We start from the raw sequence: 24,086 nt of genomic DNA on the forward strand, positions 1-24,086 counted from the left end.
TTGTTTTTATGTTCAACAACTAATTAAATGTGTTAGTTCAGATCTGGACATAATTATAAATTAACACGTGAGGTCGTCTCGGAGGTGCTATATTCATTTCCTACCTCATTTAAAATGCCTAGATAGTTAGTTTAATTACGCTTCACCTCTTGCCATGTTTAACCACATTTAATATTGTCGTGTACCTAATCGGGGTAGAACTAAATAATTAACGTGGAGTTTCGTCAATATGCAACTCGTTGCATATTGAACTTCACTTAATGTGTAGTGTTTGATTGTGTGAATTGTCATGCCGTGACTTGCATGTATTCAGCTGCTCATGCATCATATGTGTTGTGCATCGTGTGGTGAATTCCGTGTGTTGATTCGTGTTTCCGGTTTGCTTCGTCTCGATAGAGTTCCGCAGCGTGCCGGATTGTGAGGACCCGTTCGACTACGTCGGTTCGTCTGCTTCATGGAGGCATTCTTCTTCTAAGCGGGATCTCAGGCAAGATGACCATTTCCTCAGATACCATTACTATCATTGCCATGCTAGTTTTATCGCTTCTATCGATTATGTCTCGTTGCCTACCACCTGTTAAATATCAGCCTCTCAACAATGCCATGAAACCTTCAACCTGTTCGACCTAGCAAACCACTAATTGGCTATGTTACTGCTTGCTTAACCCTGTGTAGCGTTGCTAGTTGCAGGTGCAGTTGCTTCCATGTGAAAACATGGGTTCCTTGTAATATCACCATATTTAAATGCCATTTAATTTAATGCACCTATATACTTGGTAAAAGGTGGAAGGCACGGCCATTCTAGCCTGGTGTTTTGTTTCACCTTTGCCCCCTTAGTTTCGGCTACCGGTGTTATGTTCCATAACTGAGCGCTCCTAACACGATCGGGGTTGTTATGGGGACCCCCTTGATAATTCGTTATAGATTAAAGCTGGTCTGGCAAGGCCCAACTTTGGTACTACATTTTCCTAAACACCTAATAAAGTTGCATAGGGACTTTCCGGACCCCGAGGATAATTTAATCAACCCCCGGACCAGTGCTCCTCATGAGTAATGGTCCCACCTGAGCGATGTCCGGCGCCCCTCTGGTCACTCGGAGGTTTAGCGATCCCGACGTCTAGCTCATCCGCCGTGTCCTGAGAACGAGGTACGCGACTCCTATCAGGTTCGTCGACACATCGGGCGGCCTTGCTGGATTAGTTTTACCTTTGACGGAATATCTTGTGCATCGGGATTCCGGTGATGCTTTGTGTAATCTCAGAGTTGAGGTTTTCCACTAGGGGATCCGACGAGATCGCGAGCTTCGTGATTGAGGATTTCTATGCGGCTTGTGGTAATTTGTGATGGACTAGTTGGAGCACCCCTGCAGGGTTAAATCTTTTCGGAAAGCCGTGCCCGCGGTTATGTGGCAACGTGGAAACTTTGTTTAACACTGGTTCTAGATAACTTGAAGTTAACTTAATTAAAACTTGCCAACTGTGTGCGTAACCGTGACTGTCTCTTTTGTGAGTTCCTTTTCCGATCAAGGACACGGTGGGGTTATGTCTGACGTAGGTAGGTGTTCAGGATCATTCATTTGATCAACTGTAGTTCACGTCCGTTATGCGTAGATCATCCCCCTCTTTATTCTTGTACTCGTAAGTTTAGCCACCAAATATATGCTTAGCCGCTGCTGCAACCTCACCACTTAACCATGCCTCACCCATTAAGCTTTGCTAGTCTTGATACCTTTGGAAATGAGATTGTTGAGTCCCCTGTGGCTCACAGATTACTTCAACACCAGTTGCAGGTACAGGTAAAGGTTACTTGACGCGAGCACGTTGATTGTTCATTTGGAGTTGCCTCTTCTTCTTCTTCATCGATCTAGGATGGGTTCCAGGCCGACAGCCTGGGATAGGAAGGATGGACGTCGTTCTTATTTTTCTCGTTTGTTTTCGTCCGTAGTCGGACCCTGCTCTTACTCTTGATGATTATGTAATGTACTGATGTGACTCTGATGTAGCTTGTGGCGAGTGTAAGCCAACTCTGTATATATATCTCTTCTTTTCAGTACATGTACTTGTAACGATATCCATTCTTGCGACACGACGAGATGCGCTTCTATCCCTGACGAGGCCTTCGTGCCAAATTGAGGATAGGGTCGCATCTTGGGCGTGACAATATTCAGACTATTCTAGAATACAAGGACTATAACAATATCACTCGTTTATTCCATCTTGCTTGCAAAGCTGAATGTGAAGTGCAGAATCGACAGACATTGACGAGAACTAATTTTTCTGCAGGGCGCACTTCCTCATGGACGACACGAACCACATCTACTTCCACACGTCCTCCTGCATCAATACCGCCTCCTTCAGCCGCCAATTCAACCAGAGATACCAGGAATCAAGCCCCTGCACCACACTTCGCCAAGAGCATACCTTTCGGGCCCGCACAGAGATCTTCTTAATCCATGGCATCCACATGTCAAACACATGAGGTTATTTGTCGTCGTTGCAAGGGTGGAGGTCATTATGCAAGAGAGTGCCCATCCAAGCGCGTGATGATTATTACTAAGGATGGTGGATATGACTCCGCTAGTGATTATGATGAGGCGACCCTAGCTCTTATTGCAAGTGAAGAACGGGGTGTTGATGATACTGAACAAGAGACACATTACATGGCTGTTGACTACGCTGACATGTATGAAAGCTTAGTTGCTCAACGTGTTTTAAGTGTGCATGTAACACAAGCTGAGCAAAATCAGAGGCACAACTTGTTCCATACTAACGGAGTGGTAAAGGAACGTTCTGTTCATGTAATCATCGATGGAGGGAGTTGCAACAACTTAGCTAGCATGGAGATGGTGGAGAAGCTGTCTCTCACCACCATACCACATCCTCATCCTTATTATATCCAGTGGTTCAACAACAGTGGCAAGGTTCAGGTAATACGTACTGTTCGTGTGCATTTTAGCATTCCTACATATTCTGATTTTGTTGATTGTGATGTGGTACCCATGCAAGCATGCTCCGTTTTACTTGGTAGACCATGGCAATTGGATAAAAATTATGTACACCATGGTAGAACAAATAAGTATACTCTTGTTCATAAGGATCAAAATATTACTTTGCTTCCTATGTCTCCTAAACATATTATGAAATATGACATTGCTAGAGCTAGTAAAGCAAAACAAGACCTAAATAAGAGTGAAAATCAGATTGTAGCAAAGGAATTTGAGCAACACAATAAGCCTACTAAATCATCAACTAGTGTTGCCTCTGAAATAAAACTGAAAAGTGGTTGTTTACTTGCCACTAAATATGATATTACTGATTTGGATATTACTACATCTGTTTGCTATGCTTTCGTATGCAAAGAGGTATTATTTTCATTCGAGGACATGCCACCCTCTTTGCATCCTGTTGTCATTAACATTTTGCAGGAGTTCGCCGACGTCTTTCAACAAGACGTGCCACCGGGATTACCACCTATTAGAGGGATTGAGCATCAGATTGACTTAATTCCCGGTGCATCGCTACCCAACCGTGCACCATACCGTACCAATCCAAAGGAGACGAAGGAGATTATGCGTCAAGTACAAGAGCTGCTCGACAAAGGTTATATACGTGAATCTCTTAGTCCTTGTGTTGTTCCTATTATTCTAGTGCCGAAAGAGGATGGTACATCGCGTATGTGTGTTGATTGTAGAGGCATTAATAATATTAGCATTCGTTATCGTCATCCTATTCCTAGGCTAGATGATATGCTTGATGAATTAAGTGGCTCTACAATTTTCTCCAAAGTTGATTTGCGTAGTGGATACCATCAAATTCGCATGAAATTGGGAGATGAATGGAAAACGGCATTTAAAACTAAGTTTGGCTTATATGAGTGGTTAGTTATGCCTTTTGGATTGACTAATGCACCTAGCACTTTCATGAGATTAATGAATGAGGTTTTGCGTGCTTTCATTGGTCGATTTGTGGTAGTCTACTTTGACGATATACTGATTTATAGTAGATCTTTGGAGGAACACTTGGATCATTTACGTGCTGTTTTTACTGCTCTACATGATGCACGTTTGTTTGGTAACCTTGGGAAGTGCACCTTTTGCACAGACCGAGTATCTTTTCTTGCCTATGTTGTTACTCCACAGGGAATTGAAGTTGATAAAGCCAAGATTGAAGCTATTGAGAGTTGGTCGCAACCCAAAACGGTCACACAAGTGAGGAGTTTCCTTGGACTCGCCGGGTTTTATAGGCGTTTTGTGAGAGATTTCAGCACCATTGCTGCACCTCTCAATGAGCTTACAAAGAAGGATGTGCCTTATTCTTGGGGTACCGCACAGGAAGAAGCCTTCACGGTTTTGAAAGATAAGTTAACACATGCTCCTTTACTCCAACTTCCTGATTTTAATAAGACTTTCGAGCTTGAATGTGATGCTAGTGGAATTGTATTAGGAGGTGTGCTATTACAAGATGGTAAACATGTTGCATACTTTTCTGAAAAATTAAGTGGGCCTAGTCTGAATTATTCTACTAATGATATGGAATTATATGCTCTTGTTCGGACTTTGGAAACATGGCAACATTATTTATGGCCCAAATAATTTGTCATACATTCTGATCATGAATCTTTGAAACATATTAAAAGTCAATCAAAACTGAACTGTAGACATGCTAAATGGGTTGAATTCATTGAGACTTTCCCGTACGTCATTAAACACAAGAAGGGTAAAGAAAATGTTATTGTTGATGCTTTGTCTCGTCGTTATACTATGCTTTCACAACTTGACTTTAAATATTTGGTTTGGAGACCATCAAAGATCAATATGTGCATGATGCTGATTTCAAAGATGTGTTGGAGATTTGTAAAGAAGGGAGAACATGGAATATGTTCATCATTAATAATGGATTTGTGTTTCGTGTTAACAAGCTATGCATTCCAGCTAGCTCCGTTCGTCTCTTTCTGTTACAGGAGGCGCATGGAGGAGGATTGATGGGACACTTTGGCGTAAAGAAGACGGAGGACATACTTGCTACACATTTCTTTTGGCCAAGGATGCGACGGGATGTTGAGTGTTTTGTTGCTCGCTGCACGACATGTCAAAAACCTAAGTTATGACCCAATCCTCATGGTTTATATATGTCTTTGCCTGTACCTAGTGTTCCTTGGGAGGATATATCTATGGACTTTGTTTTAGGTTTACCTCGAACAAAGAAGGGGAGGGATAGCATATTTGTTGTCGTGGATAGATTTTCTAAAATGGCACACTTTATACCATGTCATAAAAGTGATGATGTCGCTAATGTGGCTGATTTGTTTTTTAGTGAAATTATTCGATTGCATGATGTGCCAAATACGATTGTTTCAGATTGTGATGCTAAATTTCTTAGCCACTTTTTGCGATGTTTATGGGCTAAGTTGGGGACAAAATTGCTTTTTAGTACTACATCTCACCCCCTAACTGATGGACAAACTGAAGTAGTCAATAGATCTTTGTCTACTGTGCTTAGGGCTGTTTTGAAGAACAATCTAAAACTATGGGAAGAATGCTTGCCTCATATTGAATTTGCTTATAATCGTTCGCTGCATTCTACTACAAAGATGTGTCCTTTTGAAGTTGTGTATGGTTTCCTACCTCGTGCACCTATTGATTTGTTACCTCTTCCATCTTCGAAGAAGGTTAATTTTGATGCTAAAGAAAGTGCTGATTTGATATTAAAGATGCATGAGTTAACTAAGGAAAACATTGAGCGCATGAATGCTAAATATAAACTTGCTCGAGATAAGGGTAGAAAACATGTTGTCTTTGCACTTGGAGATCTTGTTTGGTTGCATTTGCGTAAGGATAGGTTTCCTGATTTGCGCAAGTCAAAGCTAATGCCGCGTGCTGATGGTCCTTTCAAAATGTTAGAGAAAACAAATGATAATGCATATAGACTTGAGCTGCCTGCAGATTTTGGGGTTAGTCCCACTTTTAACATTGCAGATTTGAAGCCATATTTGGGTGAGGAAGATGGTCTTCCGTCGAGGACGACTTCAGTTAAAGAAGGGGAGGATGATGAGGACGTCAACACCATTGTTACACCCATAGCCTCAACCGCTATACATACTGGACCAGTTACTAGAGCTCGTGCACGCCAATTGAATTACCAGGTACTTTCGTTTCTTGAGAATACTTCTAATGTTCATGAACATATGATGTTGCCTAAGTTAGATACTTTTGTTGTGCTCATGAATGAAGGACCTAGCATGGGCAAGAAGGATATCCGTTGGAGCGGGATCAAGCATGGAGAAGAAGGTGCACGCGCGGGAGAGAACAATGGAGCTTCCACTCGTGATTTTGGCACTTTAAAACCACCATAAGGAGAGCATGAAGGCTTTGGACGAAATATTCAAGACGACACTTTATAAATTTCGTCCATAGGATATTATAGGTGTTGCGCCACCTTATTTTTGGACCAGACCCATGTAATTTCGAAATACCATAATATAGGCTATTTTTAGAGTCCGTATGTGTGGGGAAACCGAGTTTAGGGCTATTTTAGGACCCCTCCTCCAAGGGTCACGAAATTGCCTCTCTATTCCCTCATATATACAGCCCTTAGGGCACCGTTTAGACTTGGGTTTTGTTTAGATTACAAGTTCGCCATAGCTGCAACTTCACGTTCTTCGTTTGTGTTCTGCGACCACACAAAGGCGTCACATAACTCCACCTTCATCAATAAAGCTTTCCTCTTATATTCGCAATATCTTGATTGCATCTTAGTTTCTTGCTTGTTCTTCGTTTGCGTGCAGGAAACATACCTTCGTGGTCAGGTTGATCGTGCTCCGGCATGGTCAATAACCTCTCGGAGTTGGTTTAGCGATTGCTAAGGCGCGACGTCCTCACACGTTCGTAGTCGGATCGTCAAAGTCGACTCTACCAAAACGATGCCCACGATCTCATCGAAAGACAGGGACAACTTCGCCTCTATCAATTATTTTCAGCAAAGGTTCCAAAAAGATGTCCTTATGCCTTATATCATGTTTAATCTCCACACATCAAGTGATTTATGAGCAACTTTAGTAGACTCCGTAAACTGTGGAATTGAAAAGCAATTTACAGTTTGCGTAGTGCTATTGCAACAAAAGACCTTCCAACCGCGCCAGAAATAGGCACGTCGACGGGAGAATACTTGGCTTGATCTTTCTGCTGCGGCTACGCCTTAAGGGACTTCCTAGGCAAGTATGCAAAGGATTTCCCCCGTGGCCTTGGAGCCTTGCGTTGGTGTTCCCTCGAAGCGGAAAGGGTGATGTAGCATAGCGGTGGTAAGTATTTCCCTCAGTTTGAGAACCAAGGGATCAATCCAGTGGAGGAGTATCTCAAGATCCTGCATAAACACAAGAACTTGCTCCCAACACTATGAAGGGGTTGTCAATCCCTTATAGATTGTTTGCCAAGTGAGAACTGAAAGCAACAAAGTAACAAAGCAAAGTAAAAGCGGAGATGTAAACGATGGATGTGAATAGACCCGCGGGCCGTAGTGTTTACTAGTGGCTTCTCTGACGAAAGCAAGTAGACGGTGGGTGAACAAATTACTGTCGAGAAATTGATAGAACCGCGCAAAGTCGTGACGATATCTATGGCAATGATTATATCTGTAGGCATCACGACCAAAACAAGTAGACCGATACTTTCTGCATCTACTACTATTACTCCACACGTCGACCGCTATCCAACATGCATCTAGTGTATTAAGTCCATAAGAACAGAGTAACGCCTTAAGCAAGATGACATGATATAGAGGGATAATCTCAAACCAATGATAAAAACCCCATCTTTTTACCCTTGATGGCAACTACTTGATGTGTGCCTTGCTGCCCCTGCTGTCACTAGGAAAGGTCACCACATGGTAGAACCCAAAACCAAGCACTTCTCCCATTGCAAGAATCATAGATCTAGTTGGCCAAACAAAACCCAAGACTCGGAGAGACTTACAAGGATATCAAATCATGCATATAAGAAATCAACAAAGACTCAAATATATATCATAGATAATCTGATCACAAATCCACAATTCATCGGATCTCGACAAACACACCGCCGAAGAAGATTACATCGGATAGATCTCCATGAAGATCATGGAGAACTTTGTATTGAAGATCCAAGAGAGAGAAGAAGCCATCTAGCTACTAACTACGGACCCGTAGGTCTGAGGTGAACTACTCACGAGTCATTGGAGGGGCAATGATGATGATGAAGAAGCCCTCCAACTCCAAAGTCCCCTCCGGCAGGGTGCCGGGAAGGGTCTCCAGATGAGATCTCGCGGAAACGGAAGCTTGCGGCGGCGGAAAAGTATTTTCGAGGCTCCCCTGATTTTTTGCGAGATATTTGGGAATTTATAGGCCAAAGACCTAGGTCAGGGGGCGGCCAGGGAGGCCACAAGCCTGCCCACCGCCGCCTCCCCTGGTGGCGGAGTGGGGTCTTGCTGGCTCCCTGGAGCCCACCTGGCGTGGCCCAAAGGACCCCTCATCTTCTTCCGTTCGGGAAAAAATCATTTCGGGGTTTTTCTTCCGTTTGGACTCCGTTCCAAAATCAGATCTGAAAAGAGTCAAAAACACGGAAAAAACAGGAACTGGCACTTGGCACTGAATTAATAAGTTAGTCCCAAAAAAGATATAAAAGGTACATAAAACAACCAAAGAAGACAAGATAACAGCGTGAAACCATCAAAATTATAGATACATTTGAGACGTATCAAGCATCCCCAAGCTTAACTCCTGCTCGTCCTCGAGTAGGGAAGTGATAAGAATGAATTTTTGATGCTTTCATCCTACCTAGCTTAGGTGTCCTTTGTAATTCCTCTTATGTGACGTGAATGTTTAGATCCATTAGATTCAAAACAATAGTTTGCTATTGACATGGAAACAATAGTAATTCAAGCAAACTAGCAAGGTAATCATGAACTTTCAAAATAACAAGGCCAAAATAAAGTTATCCCTACAAAAGCATATAGTCTGGCTATGCTCTATCATCATTGCACAACGAATTTAAATCATGCACAACCCCGGTATTGGCCAAGTAATTGTTCCCACCTTTACTTTCTCAAACCTTTTCAACTCTCACGCAATACATGAGCGTGAGCCATGGTTATAGCACTATAGGTGGTGTGGAATGTAGTGGAGGTTGCAAGACAAAAAAGGAGAAGATAGTCACATTAACTAGGCATATCAATGAGCTGTGGAGATGCTCATCAATAGATATCAATGTGAAAGAGTAGGGATTGCCATACAATTGATGCACTAGAGCTATGAGCATGTGAAAGCTCTTAAAGAAAACTAGTGAGTGTGCATCCAACTTGCTTGCTCACGAAGACCTAAGGCAATTTTGAGGAAGCCTATCATTGGAATATACAAGCAAAGTTATATAATGAAAATTTCCCACTAGCTATATGGTGGTGACAAAACGAGAGACTCTCAATCATGAAGATCATGGTGCTTAATATGCACAAGTGTGGAAAAAGTGCTAGCATTGTCCCTTCTCTTTTTTCTCTCATTTTTTTATATTTGGTGGGCTCTTTGGCCTCTTTTTTTTGGTGGGCTTCTTTGGCCTCTTTTATTTCCTCACATGGGACAATGCTCCATTAATGATGATCATCACACTTTCAACTCAAAACTTAGAGTAACGATGACTCTATATGGAATTCCTTCGGTAGTGTACCGTGGCAATGATCTAGCATGGCATAGACATCAATGGAAACATCATGCTGGCTATCTTACGATCATGCAATGGCAACGTAGACGTGGTGGCACATGTCATGGTGGTAGTTGCATGGCAATATATCTCAGAATGACTTTGAAAAAGCCATAGTAGGTAGGTATGGTGGCTGTTTTGAGGGAGGCTAATGGTGGGTTTTGTGCACCGGCGAAAGTTGCACGGCACTAAGAAGATAGTGATGGTGGAAGGTGAAAGTGCATCTAAACCATGGACTCAACATTAGTCATGAAGAACTCATATACTTGTTGCAAAAGTTTTATTAGTAATCGAAACAAAGAATTCAACGCATACTCCTAGGGGAAGGGTTGGTAGGTATAAACCATCGCACAATCCCGATCGCCACGCAAAGGATGACAATCAATAGACTAATCGTGCTCAGATTTCATCACATAGCGGTTCACCATACGTGCATGCTACGGGAATCACTAACTTCAACACAAGTATTTCTAGATCCACAACACCTTACTAGCATGACTTGAATATTACCATAACCACAACTCAAAACTAATTGAGATGAATCAAACTTCTCTAACTATTCAATGCACATGAAGGTGGAAGTTTTCGTATCCCTTTGGATAACTACCCCTTTTGAGACTACTTTCAAAGCATAGATAAACTACCAAGCCACACACCATTGTTCTCTAAAAGATATAAGTGAAGCACATAGAGCAAAAGTATCTAGCTCAAAAGATATAAGTGAAGCACATGTGAGCTGAATTGTCTACCAAAAGATATAAGTGAAGCTCGACAAAATTATGGTGTGTGCATGTCTCTCTCTCTAGGTGTGCAGCAAGGATGATTGTGACACAACAAAAATAAAAGACTCCTACAATACAAGATGCTCCAAGCAAAAACAAATAACATGTGGTGAATAAAAATATAGCCCCAAGTAACGTTACCTATGGATTGAAGACGAGAGAGGGGATGCCTTCCCGGGGCATCCCCAAGCTTAGGATTTTACGGCATCCTTGAATCTCTTGGGGTGCCTTGGGCATCCCCAAGCTTGGGCTCTTGCCACTCTTTATCTCTTTGTCCATAAGAACTTCACCCAAAACTTGAAAACTTCACAACACGAAACTTAAACAGAAACTCGTGATAACATTAGTACAAGAAAGCGAACCACCACTTCCTTAGGTACTGTAAAAAACTTAAATTCTACTTGTGTTGATGTTGGGTTACTGTACTTTCAATATTCCATGGCTAATACCCCCGATACTGTCCATATTTTCATCAAAATAAGCAACCAACACAACAAAAACAGAATCTGTTAACAACACACCAGTTTGTAGCAATCTGTATATTTCGTATACCTCTGGTACTTCAAAAATTATGGAAAATTACGACAGTCTAAGTAATGTGCGTAGCAATCAGCAGCAAAAATAATCAACTCAAAATCTCTTATAGAAAAAAAATGAAAATTCGTTTCGTGAGCAGAAAGTTTCTGTCTTTTGCAGCATGACCAAACGATCATCCCCAAGACTAATCATAACGGTTTTGCTTGGCACAAACGCAAAAAGAAACACAAAAAACACAATCATAAAAGAATTATGAAAGTGTGGAAAACACAAAACAGAAAGAAAAATGATAAATTCATTAGGTTGCCTCCCAACAAGCGCTTCTGTTTAACGCCCTTAGCTAGGCAAAAAGTGATGGAATCACGTATAGTCATCTTTGGTGCTCAAACCATAGGTAGCCCTCATCATAGATTCATAAGGCAATCTTATTTTATTTCTAGGAAAGTGCTCCATGCCCTTCTTTAAAGGAAATTGAAATCTAATATTCCCTTCCTTCCTATCGATGATAGCACCAATAGTCCTTAGGAAAGGTCTACCAAGAATAATGGGACATGAAGGATTGCAATCTATGTCAAGTACAATGAAATCCACGGGTACATAGTTCTTATTTGCAACAATAAGAACATCATCGATCCTTCCCATGGGTTTCTTGACAGTAGAATCCGCAAGATGCAAATTAAGAGAACACTCTTCAATCTCATGAAAACCAAGAATATCACATAAAGACTTTGGAATCGCGGAAACACTAGCACCCAAATCACACAAAGCATTGCACTCATAGTTTTTGATCTTGATTTTGATAGTAGGTTCCCACTCATCATGAAGTTTTCTAGGTATAGACTTCTAGTTCGAGCTTCTCTTCAAGATATTTCATCATAGCATCTACGATATGCGCGGTAAAGGCTTTGCTTTGGCTATAAGCATGTGGAGAGTTTGCAATGGATTGCATCAAAGAAATGCATTCAAACAAGGAGCAATTATCATAATTGAATTCCTTGAAATCCAAAGTGGGAGTTTCATTACTACCCAAAATTTTGACTTCTTCTACTCCACTCTCCACACCTTTATCATCAAGATAGGTGGACTCCGAATCATTGGGGCGTTTTTCAACCAAAGTGGATTCATATCCAGCCCCTCCATCAGTAGGTTTGACACGCGAAAACAAAGATTCAAGAGGAGACACACCAAGCACTTTAAGATCTTCGTGATTTGCATCACTAGAACGCACCCTTTTAAACCATTCATGTCTAGCGCGAATTTGGGCGGTTCTTTCTTTGCTCTCATTCATGGAGATACACATAGCTTTCAAAGTTTCATCCAAGTTGACCTTGGGAGGAGCGCATCTAACTTTCAAAGCATCAATATCACAAGACATCCTATCAACGCTCTTAGCCAAATCGTCTATTTTGAGTAGTTTTTCCTCTATGGACGCATTGAAAATCTTTTGAGAGTTGATGAACTCTTTGATATTACTCTCTAAATCAGATGGTAATTTGTTGTTATTTCCATAAGTGTTGTTGTAGGAATTGCCATAATTGTTAGAGGAGTTACTAGGAAAAGGCCTAGAAACATAGTTTCCTCTAAAAGCATTATTGTTGCCAAAATTGTTCCTACCAACAAAATTCACGTCCAAACTAGCGTTGCTACTCTCAGTCAAAGAAGATAATGGCATGTCATTAGGATCTACGGTAGCGTTTCTACTAGCAACCAAATTCATCAACTCGTCCATCTTAGCACTAAGCGAGTTAATCTCTTCTATAGCGTGCACCTTTTTGCTAGCAATGACCTTTCAGTGTGCCACTGAGAGTAGTTGGTCATGATATTGTCTAGGAGTTTTTTAGAGTCTCCTAACGTGATTTCCATGAACGTTCCACCTGAGGCGGAGTCCAAGATATTGCGAGAAAGCGAAATTCAAGCCAGTGTAAAAGATTTGTATAATCATCCACAAACTCAAGCCATGAGCGGGACAATTTCTAATCATAAGCTTCATCCTCTCCCAAGATTGTGCAACGTGTTCATGATCAAGTTGCTTGAAATTCATGATATCGTTACGTAAGGAGATGAGCTTAGCCGGCGGAAAATACTTGGATATGTAAGCATCTTTGCACTTATCCCAAGAATCGATACTATTTTTAGGCAAAGAAGAAAACCAAGTTTTTGCGCGATCTCGCAACGAGAAAGGAAAAAGTTTCAACTTAATCACGTCATTATCCACATCTCTTTTCTTTTGAATATCCCAAAGCTCAATGAAGGTATTGAGATGGGATGCGACATCTTCACTAGGAAGGCCAGAGAATTGCTCTTTCATAACAAGATTCAGCAAAGCTGCGTTAATTTCATACGATTCCGCACTAGTGGCGGGAGCAATCGGAGTACTAATAAAATCATTATTATTAGTGCTCGAGAAGTCGCAAAGTTTGGTGTTTTCAGCCATGATGACTTCAACAAACAAACAAGCACACAGGCAAGCAAGAAAACCGGCAAAGGCAAAAGAAAACGGCGAAGGCGAAAGGCGAATGAAAACGACAAATGTGAAGTGGGGGAGAGGAAAACGAGAGCAACTTGCAACAAAAGTAAATGCAAGAGAAGAGTTTGTGAGACCTACTTGGATAGATCTTGATTTATCCTCCCCGGCAACGGCGCCAGAAATACTTCTGCTACTGCAACAAAAGACCTTCCAACGGCGCCAGAAATAGGCACGTCGACGGGAGAATACTTGGCTTGATCTTTCTGCTGCGGCTACGCCTTAAGGGACTTCCTAGGCAAGTATGCAAAGGATTTCCCCCGTGGCCTTGGAGCCTTGCGTTGGTGTTCCCTCGAAGCGGAAAGGGTGATGTAGCGTAGCGGTGGTAAGTATTTCCCTCTGTTTGAGAACCAAGGGATCAATCCAGTGGAGGAGTATCTCAAGATCCTGCACAAACACAAGAACTTGCTCCCAACACTATGAAGGGGTTGTCAATCCCTTATAGATTGTTTGCCAAGTGAGAACTGAAAGCAACAAAGTAACAAAGCAAAGTAAAAGTAGAGATGTAAACGATGGATGTGAATAGACCCGCGGGCTGTAGTGTTTACTAGTGGCTTCTCTCACGGAAGCAAGTAGACGGTGGGTGAACAAATTACTGTCGAGCAATTGATAGAACCGCGCAAAGTCGTGACGATATCTATGGCAATGATTATATCTATAGGCATCACGTCCAAAACAAGTAGACCGATACTTTCTGCATCTACTACTATTACTCCACACGTCGACTGCTATCCAGCATGCATCTAGTGTATTAAGTCCATAAGAACAGAGTAACGCCTTAAGCAAGATGACATGATGTAGATGGATAATCTCAAACCAATGATAAAAACCCCATCTTTTTACCCTTGATGGCAACTACTTGATGTGTGCCTTGCTGCCCCTGCTGTCACTAGGAAAGGTCACCACATGGTAGAACCCAAAACCATGCACTTCTCCCATTGCAAGAATCATAGATCTAGTTGGCCAAACAAAACCCAAGACTCGGAGAGACTTACAAGGATATCAAATCATGCATATAAAAATATCAGCAAAGACTCAAATATATATCATAGATAATCTGATCACAAATCCACAATTCATCGGATCTCGACAAACACACCGCCAAAGAATATTACATCGAATAGATCTCCATGAAGATCATGGAGAACTTTGTATTGAAGATCCAAGAGAGAGAAGAAGCCATCTAGCTACTAACTACGGACCCGTAGGTCTGAAGTGAACTACTCACGAGTCATTGGAGGGGCAATGATGATGATGAAGAAGCCCTCCAACTCCAAAGTCCCCTCCGGCACGGTGCCGGGAAGGTCTCCAGATGAGATCTCATGGAAACGGAAGCTTGCAGCGGCGGAAAAGTATTTTCGAGGCTCCCTTGATTTTTTGCGAAATATTTGGGAATTTATAGGCCAAAGACCTAGGTTAGGGGGCGGCCAGGGAGGCCACAAGCCTGCCCACCGCCGCCTCCCCCTGGTGGCGGAGTGGGGGCTTGTGGGCTCCTGTGGAGTCCACCTGTCTTGGCCCAAAGCCCCCCCTGATCTTCTTCCGTTCGGGAAAAAATCATTTCGGGGTTTTTCTTCCGTTTGGACTCCGTTCCAAAATCAGATCTGAAAAGAGTCAAAAACACGGAAAAAACAGGAACTGGCAATTGGCACTGAATTAATAAGTTAGTCCCAAAAAAGATATAAAAGGTACATAAAACAACCAAAGAAGACAAGATAACAGCGTGAAACCATCAAAAATTATAGATACATTTGAGACGTATCACGTAGCACGGTGTATACTTGCTCAAAAACTCAACCGTAGAACAAAATCCTTAACTAAAATTGTAAAATTTGAAAAAGTAGTTTCACACAAGAATTCAACGATAGCAGTATGCAAAAGCGGGGATAATCATTCACACATGACATGGATTCTTTACATAGAAGCCTACCATACCCTAAAGCTAACCAAAATCGAGCTCGTCGGAGCCCAACGGGTGAGGTAGCTGACCTAATTGAGCTCATTGGAGCCCAGCGGTGGCGCTCAATCCTCGTCAAAGGTGAGGTCGACATAGTTCTTGTCCTGCGATAAGGCCTCGCAGCGCCATTCCTCGTCCTTCTCGTTGAACGCAAGGGCCTTCGTGAGGCCCAGCTTGTAGAGCACGACATTGATCTCCTCCTCCCCTCAATGGCGTTGCAACCCCTGTTCCTCCTCCCGCGCACTGCGCGCGAGAATGGCGGACTCAATGGCATCTGCCCCCGCCGGAGGGAGGAAGTCCCCGATGATGCAACCGCCCTGCCGCTCCAGCGCCGCATCGGCCACTGGCTCTCTCTTGACCGCAGGAAGCAGGGGAAGCTCCTTTGACTCCCTTTTTATTTGAGTGAGCGATGAGCGGTTGCTTGACGCCCTGAAGGAACTGTCTGCGTCGGAGAAGAGTAGCGTGCGCACGATCGTATTCCTCCGTCTCGGGGCGGAGGAGCGACGACGATGACTCCAGCCTCGCGGTTCATGTATTGTAGGGTAGAGCGTTCCGTGTCGCGTCGGCTTTGACGCAGCACGTCCGCTCGGGGTCGTCGTCGCCATGCCTGTCGGAGGTCCGCATCTCGTGGATCGATGGGTGGCGCGGTGGATTTTGGCCACCGACGGAGAGAAATAGAGGTGGGAAATGGGGAATCGCGACGCTAGAGGGGTAGGGTTTCAACCCATGTCGACCTCGCGGACCCGGATATATACCGCACTGGGGAGGGGTCTATTTGTGGGCCACTGTAAATTATTTACGGGCAAGCCCGAGTATACAGGGTCTGATCTGGTCAATACGGGGTCTGATGGTGGGTGGTGCAACTCACGTGTGGGGCTGGGCTGACGAGGAGGGGATCCCGGGGAGGATCATGTCGGCCGTGCCGTGGTCAGGTGCTCCAATCTAGGAATGGATACTAAAGCGCGTAAAGAGGCGTTATTGGTCCATATTAAGGCGCTTGATGTAGTGCCCGACTCAATTGGACTCTTGGCTGATGACTGGCTGATGCGCTACACCCTTGAATCTTTGTTGATGGAGATTTTCAAGGGCGGGGAACTATTTTGGCAACGTGTGGGAGGCCAGAAGTGGCTCCTCCAGGGCGATGCCAATAGTGCCTACTTCCAGGCGATTGTGAATGGGCGTCACTGAAGATGCGCTATTATGTGTCTCTGGGAGGGTGACAACCTCCTGGAACACCACGATGAGATCCAAATCCACATTTACTTCTTTTACAAGGAGCTTTTCTCGGCGACACCCCGTAGCGGGTGTCGCTGTCCGAGGACTTTTGGCCCCGGCCGACAGAGTCTCGGATGTCGAGAATGCGGAGTTAACCCTACCATTCTCGAAGGAGGAGGTGGGCAGGGCTGTCGCCTCTATGAAGGCTAGATCGGCTCCGGGCCATGATAGTTTGCCGGTGGTGTTTTTCCAAAACTTCTCGCACATCATAAAGCCGGTTATCATGTCGATGTTCCATGAATTCTATATCGGGACATTTGACATGTCTCAGATCAATTTTGGTGTAATTACCGTGACCCCCAATATAGTTGGGCGATGGATATTAGGCACTTCAGACCTATCATGATGATCAATGTGCTCGAACGCATATTCTCAAAAGTATGTGCTACGCGACTATCCCCTGTGGTAGAGATGCTCGACCACCCCCCTTCAGACTGCTTTCTTGAAGGGTCGACGGATCCACGATGGGATATTGACCCTTCACAAGATCGCACATGAAGTTAACTCGCGTGTACATAGGGGTGTATTCCTCAAGTTGGACTTCCAAAAGCTTATGACCGACTGGATTGTTTCTTCTTGAGGTTGGTGCTCCAACGTCGGGGCTTTGATGATAGATGGTCCTCCTGGATTATGCAGATGGTCCAGTCTAGCAAGACAAATGTTTACTTTAATGGCAAGGTGGGACATTATTTTACCTCCTTAGCAGGAGTGAAGCAGGGGGACCCATTTTCGCCTCTTCTCTTCAACCTTGTAGTTGATTCCCTGGCCGGTATCCTAGATAAAGCACGGACGACCAGTTATCTTACACGGTTGGGCACTTAATCCCCGAAGGAAGGGTCACCCACCTCCAATATGCGGACGATACCCTGATCACGGTTGAGGGGTCCAACCTCGATATAGTTAATCTGAAGTTCCTCCTTTTGTGCTTCGAAGCGTGCCCGGCCTGAAAATCAATTTTGATAAAAGTTAGGTTTTCATCCTCGGCTATCCGCTAGAGGATCAACACTGGACTGCAGATTACATAAACTGCAAGTTGTCGACATTCCTCATAACTTATCTGGGAATGTCGTTGGTTGAGTCGAAGATCCTGGCGAGTGGTTTTGATCCCTTAGTCGGCCGGGTTGCTTCGCAAGCCGAGCCGTGGCGAAGACGGTTTACCTCCAAGGGGAGTAAAACGGTCCTCATTAGTGCGAACCTGGCAAGTCTCCCCATGTTTATGATGGGGTTGTATATCCTCCCGGAGAGCATTCATAGCTCGTTGGATAAGGAGCTCACCAGGTTCTTTTGGCAAGCATCTGATGGTCGTCAGAAGTACCACATGGTCAAGTGGGCAGATATTTGCTTGCCCAAGGACCGTGGCAGGTTCGGGATCAAGAAGGAAATTCGCCTAGGAATTTTCTTTTCTATTGGTTATGGGGAAGGGACCCAATTCTGGTTGGATCCATGGATTGGGGATGAACCGTTTAGGGTGGGGTTCCCGTCCTGTTTTCCATCTACGCGGACCCATCCCTTCTTGTTTCTACGGCCATCCGCCGAGGGAAATGGGACATTAGGTTCAGGCGTGCATTTGGTCAGATAGAAACGGATGAGTGGAATCGCGTGCTTGAGGCCTTGCCATAGGCAATGCCGGACTATCTGTACACAGTGGCCTGGCGATTATCCCCGTCTAGGGAATTTTCGGTTAGTTCGGCATATCGGTCACTATGTCGCTCCCTCATCATCCCTTGGCTCGCGTCGTTATGGAAGGCACCCCTGCCCCTGAAGATCAATTTTTTTATGTGGCAACTGCTATGTGATCTCATCCCTTTAGGGACGGAGGTGTGTAAGCAACACGACCCTAGGGATGGCCTGTGCCCCTTATGCTCGGTCCCCGAGACAACATCTCACATCATTTTTCCATGTACGGCGGCGGGGGCCATATGAGAATTCATAAGCGAGGCTCTTGGGAACGATTGCTAGGCCCAAAACCTCGCGGAGTTTCTCCAAACCAGGGCCACCCAACTTGGGCAGCGCCGCCGCTTATTTTGGCTGATCTTTGCTGCTTTGTCATGGACCCTATGGACGACTCACAATAAGATGATGATCGAGAGGATCTTCCCGAGGAAGGCGTCGGACTCATTCTTCAAATTCCTTGCTTTTATGCAACACTGACACCCGCTCTCTAGACAGCGAGACCAGGATCATCTGGATGGCATGCTGGACGTGCTTGAGGCTACAACGCGTCGACTTGCTTCCGAGTAGGGCAGATGTGCTCCTGCCATTAGGTGGCTTTTCTCTTATTTCTTTTATTTTTTGGGGGCAAGGGTGTGCCGCTGCCGAGGCTGTTTTATGTGGTTGAACATGTACGTTGGTTGTATGGACCATTGTTTTATCTATAAAGTGGGGCAAAAACCTATTTCGATGATGCGGGCATGGTATTACTTCAGGACGAGGTGACTCGTCATGATCTGGGCTGGCTCCATTTCATGATATTTCCTTTTTGGGTTTGAAGAAAAAATAAATTTAAATTGTGCAATCCTGATAATGGGCTTAAAATTTGTATTCAAATTTTACTACAACGAAATCAAATTAACTTTATTGTTTGGCAGACAACTTGAAATGTATATATAATTATTTTCTTAAGTTTCTAACTATCAGGATCAGGAAGCAAAAACCATACCCCAAATAGCTATCCATGATGTCAAAAAACTAAAATGAATGCATTGGTCATGAGCATGGGTTGTAGATACGGAGTGTATAAAAGGAAATTATACCAGGAAAACAACATAGGAAGACAATAAAATGAAATAACAACCAATGCACTCCCGGATTTTCAAAAGCCCCTTTGCCCCAGCTCACTCTCTGATCATGCCGGGTTGCTGATTCCCGGCTCTTCATTTGCATTATTAAGTATGTGTTATAACAACAATAGTAGAATTTGATGTCGTTTCGCACTTTGAAGTGAACTGACACATTACAGTCTGCTGGTGTTCAGGATAAAACTAAATGCAAGACAAACAACTTCAGCTCCATTCAGACTTAGCCTTGCCAGGTCCACACACAAAAAAAGGAGGTTCTGAACAGAATCAACGCAAATGGAGATACACGACGAATATTACATGAAGATTACGATATAAGGTGTAAATAACATGGCAATATCCACACACACACTGGTATGCTGTATGCCGAAGACACTATTACGGTATATCGAAACAATAAACTGAAGTGAAACCGTGCCATTCAAAGTTTGGCGCTCGATAGTGAGGGTCTAACTGAAACTGAGATGTCACCATACGCCTCTTCCTGAAGTACGTCGATATAATCGCAACTCTTCAGGGCCAACGTTTCGAAGAACATGCTCGCAGCTTGCTTCCTTGTCCTGCCGTCCAGGATTATGTTCAAACTGAATTTCCCTCGCTGCTGGTCTTGTGATGTGGCTGAAGACATCATCATGCCTTTGAAGTACTTGGCGGCAGCCCTTGTCCTAGTAGACATGCTGCTCAGTCCTCTGGCGCCGGTATCCGCACTAGGCGTCGCGCTAGGGGTGTTTATGAGCCCTGGAATCTCTGGTAGATCTTCATCGAGATAGTCGTCGCCGAAAGGGAACTGAGACCCGTTAGGATCAGATTCACGAGTGTTTTGTCCAGGCGTTGCATAGCTGCCATGTGTTGCAGTAGCAGTAGCACCAGTTCCTCCAAGTCCAGACCCTGGGGTTCCAGTTCTACCTGCAGGAGTTTTGATGAAAGGACTGTCATCTTCTTCCCTTACTGTAGATAGATCCATTTGCAGAGAGAAGCGAGGGAGCTCAGGTGTCGTGTTAATTGGCGTTGCTTCTCCATTTTCTGAAGATATTGGGGTGAGGTGAGGTTCAGGCTCCTGTGATGACACTGGGGTGAGGTGAGGCTCAGGCTCATGTGTATCTGCATTTACTGGAGGCGCAGGTGCATCAGTGTTTGCAACATCAGCATCAGAGTCACTCACACGAGGGTAGTTCCACTCGTAAGCTTTATGAAGGTCAGTACACATTCCCTCTACCAAAGGTAATAAGCTGTCCATTTCCCTTCTCTTGTTAAATTTCCACGTGTCCAGTGCTGTATGGGGTAGCGGCTTCCTCCTGCGGACCAGCCTTTGCAGCTCATCGCCATGGACTTGCGACCTCATGTCGTCGTTGGAGAGCACTCCTATTTCATCGATCCTCGGGTTCTGAGCTCTCCTTCTCTTGTTACCTTGTACTGGAGGTGGGGATGGTGCAAGGACAAATGCTGCAGCTGGTACCAGGATTCCGGTGCCACCTGATTTTTCATCTTCTTCCATATGATCATGATCATGGCTGACACCTATTGGTACGTCTGGAATGGATGTCCCAGGCAAAGGCGATCCTCTACCAGATGGGGACATTGCCCTTGGCGTGGTAACCTTTTCCATGAACGGCGACCGCGGATCTTCGTCCATGGTGTCACTGCCCCCGCCATCGGTACACCTTGTTGTCGCACTATCCGTCGCTCGACGCGATATTTCCGGTGGATCTTGGTGCCCATTGCCAGTGGTATGCAAACTGTCCTGGGGTGGTGGAAGATCTACAGAAACTGTATCTTCTGGAAATGGAGGGAATGTCTCCTGCTCATGTGGCCCAGGCTCAAAGCGCAAGGACCGACAAGCAGAAGAAGAACCGTCCTCATCAAGAGTGACCATCACGTACCCTGCTTCTCCAGACAATAAGGTGATCTCATCGGCGGGTCTCCGGTGATTGTCCGGCGACTCAATCAGACGGATCGCGTCGTCCAGGTTCCAGTCGTCCAGGCTGAACGTCGCCGGCAGCGTGATGGCGGCGAACGGGGCGCGGTCGGCGTCGGACGGCAGGTCGATGTCCGCCCCCGCGGGGGCGAAGGCGGCGGCGGTCCTGACGGCGCTCAGCATCCGGTTGCAGTCCTGGAAGAGGTGGTTCACCTTCCACGAGTAGATGCGGACGAGGCCCAGGAGGAGGTGCGCCGACAGCCGGAGCGCGATGGGGACCTCGGGGTCCATTATGGACTCGGCGTAGGAGGGGACGTGGACGCCGTCGATCTGCGTCCGGCTGATGACCTTGCGCTCCAGGTGCGCGGCGATCCACACCGTGCCCAGCGGGCTCTTCCGAGCCAGGACCGAGTGGGAGTAGAACATTGCTGCGGCGGAGTAGGGCGCGCGGGCGCGCGGTCGTCAACGTCGTCGTCGGGCGGTGGCGGTGGCGGACTAGGGTTTGGTTGGTTGCCGCGGCGCGCGGCGGAGAGGGCGGGCAGGAAGATGAGACGGGATATGATTGGGATTGTTTTAGAGGGAAGTTATTTGTAACCGTGCCGGTGATGTAGCGTCTCGTGGACGGACGAGGCGTCCGAGGGATTCAGTAGCGGTATCTTCCCTAAGACGGTATATGTAAAAATATATTCATATATAAATTTATCTATATCTATATTTATATTGTACTCATATTATGTTGTTATTATAAAGGAAAAAAAATTATTTTAAACCCTAAACTTATAGAGGTTCGACGAAATGAATTATAAAATAAAAATCCCTGTCGATTATACGTTGAACTATGTAATCTCAGTATAAATCAAATCTTAAGATTGTTTGTCAAACCGGGATTACAAAGGATGGCCGGGATTTTTTTTCAGTCAACGGGCCGGGCCTAGTTCGTCGGTTCATTTTTTTCGTTTTTTTCTATTTATTTTTTTATGTGTATTTGTCCTCATTTTGAAAAAATGTCCGAGTTTTCAAAAAACTGTTTATAGTGGGTAGCTTCTGGGACAGCATCGGGCGTTCATATTCTGAAGGATCACCACAACCTACGCATGACAGTGTTCATATTCTCCAACACCATGGAGTTTGTGGTGATCCCTGGTTGGCGCCTTTATGGCATACATCCTACTCCATCGCTTCTACAGTTCAGCATCAAATTATTTTCTCGTAGTTTCAGTCCATCCCATCAAAATGTTCTTGGGTTCATATTCCCAAAGGATAATCGAGTTTCAAAATTTGTTCTGGATTTTTAAAAACTGTCCATGTTTGAAAAAATGTTTTGGAATTTTATAAAAATGTTTGTATTTCAAAAGTGTCCAAAAAATTCAAAAAATGTTCTAGATTTTTTTTCACTACTTACGAAAAATGTTCATGTTTCAAAAAAATCGTGTTCCTGTAATTCAAAACTATTTTCAAATGTTCTGCATATTCAAGAAATTCTTCATATTTTCGAAAAATGTTCTTGTTTTCATTTTATTCCTTTTTAAAATATTTGCTATTACCAAAAATAATTCAAATTTTAGTTTTTCTGCTATATTATTTTGGAAATCCCAGGAAAACTATTTTGGCTAAAAAAGATTTCATTTTGTTCCTTTTTTTGTCTCACACTCGTGACACAACAAATGGACTCGCCCAGGTTATCCGCCCCTGCACAAAACGCATGCATTTGAAAAAAAAGTGGGCCGGTCCAGCACGGAGTAGGGCGTGCGTCTGTTGAAATTATTTTCGAACGAAAAAGTTAAAACGGGCCGGCGCATTAGACGAATCCCACTTGATACGGTGCGAGGGTTCGATTTAAACCGGGATAGTATAGTTCATGGTATAATCAACTGAGATTTCGATTTAAGGGTTCATTCCACCCAATCAATATAAGTTCAAGGTTTAAATTGAACTTTTTTCTATTATAAAGGACGTGCTATGCCTCGAGCAATTAGATGTGTGAGCAGCGTAGAGCCGTCTTTCATTTTGTCAGTTTTGCAATATAGATCGTGTTGCATAATTTTTATAACATTGATAATGTTTTAGATCTTTTTATAACAGAGGTCATGTTATAAAAGACATTTGTAACACATGTTGTATTACAAAAAAGTAAAATTACAACAAAGGTGATGTTGAAAACAAAAATCACGCGCATCATCGCACCATTGTGTTCCACTGCAGCATTACATGTTTCAAAAACATAGACGACGATGTTACAATATCCTGAGACTTTTTGTGCATTCGACTAGACTAGTATGTGGCTTTCAACACGACATACACAAGGCGTAAAATCGGCCGGATTATCCTAATCTTACCTTATTATAACCAAAAAGTTCCTATGAAGGTCTTTTTTGAGCACAGTGCAATGGAAGTCGTTTACATATACGAGCATACAATCACCCTTATGAATGTATGCATACACACCCTACCCCTATGAACACATCCGATAGACTAAGCGACACATCATCTTAAGATTGACAAAGTCGTCAGAGAGGCCTTCGTAGGGGAAACGTTTCCTCCGATTGAACACAAATTGTCACGGGAAGGCCTCGGATGCAA

The 24,086-nt window shown here is 44.1% G+C and overlaps 1 protein-coding gene across 1 annotated transcript; it reads right to left on the minus strand.

The window, feature by feature from the left end:
* Positions 1 to 20,012: 20,012 nt before the first annotated feature.
* LOC123399537 (sister chromatid cohesion 1 protein 3-like) lies at positions 20,013 to 21,932 on the minus strand. Its single transcript, XM_045093935.1, has one exon. The coding sequence runs from the start codon at positions 21,930 to 21,932 to the stop codon at positions 20,013 to 20,015; it is 1,920 nt and encodes a 639-aa protein (XP_044949870.1).
* Positions 21,933 to 24,086: the final 2,154 nt, after the last annotated feature.

The sequence above is a fragment of the Hordeum vulgare genome, chromosome 5H (genome assembly GCF_904849725.1).
Source record: "Hordeum vulgare subsp. vulgare chromosome 5H, MorexV3_pseudomolecules_assembly, whole genome shotgun sequence".
Taxonomy (NCBI): Eukaryota; Viridiplantae; Streptophyta; class Magnoliopsida; order Poales; family Poaceae; genus Hordeum; species Hordeum vulgare.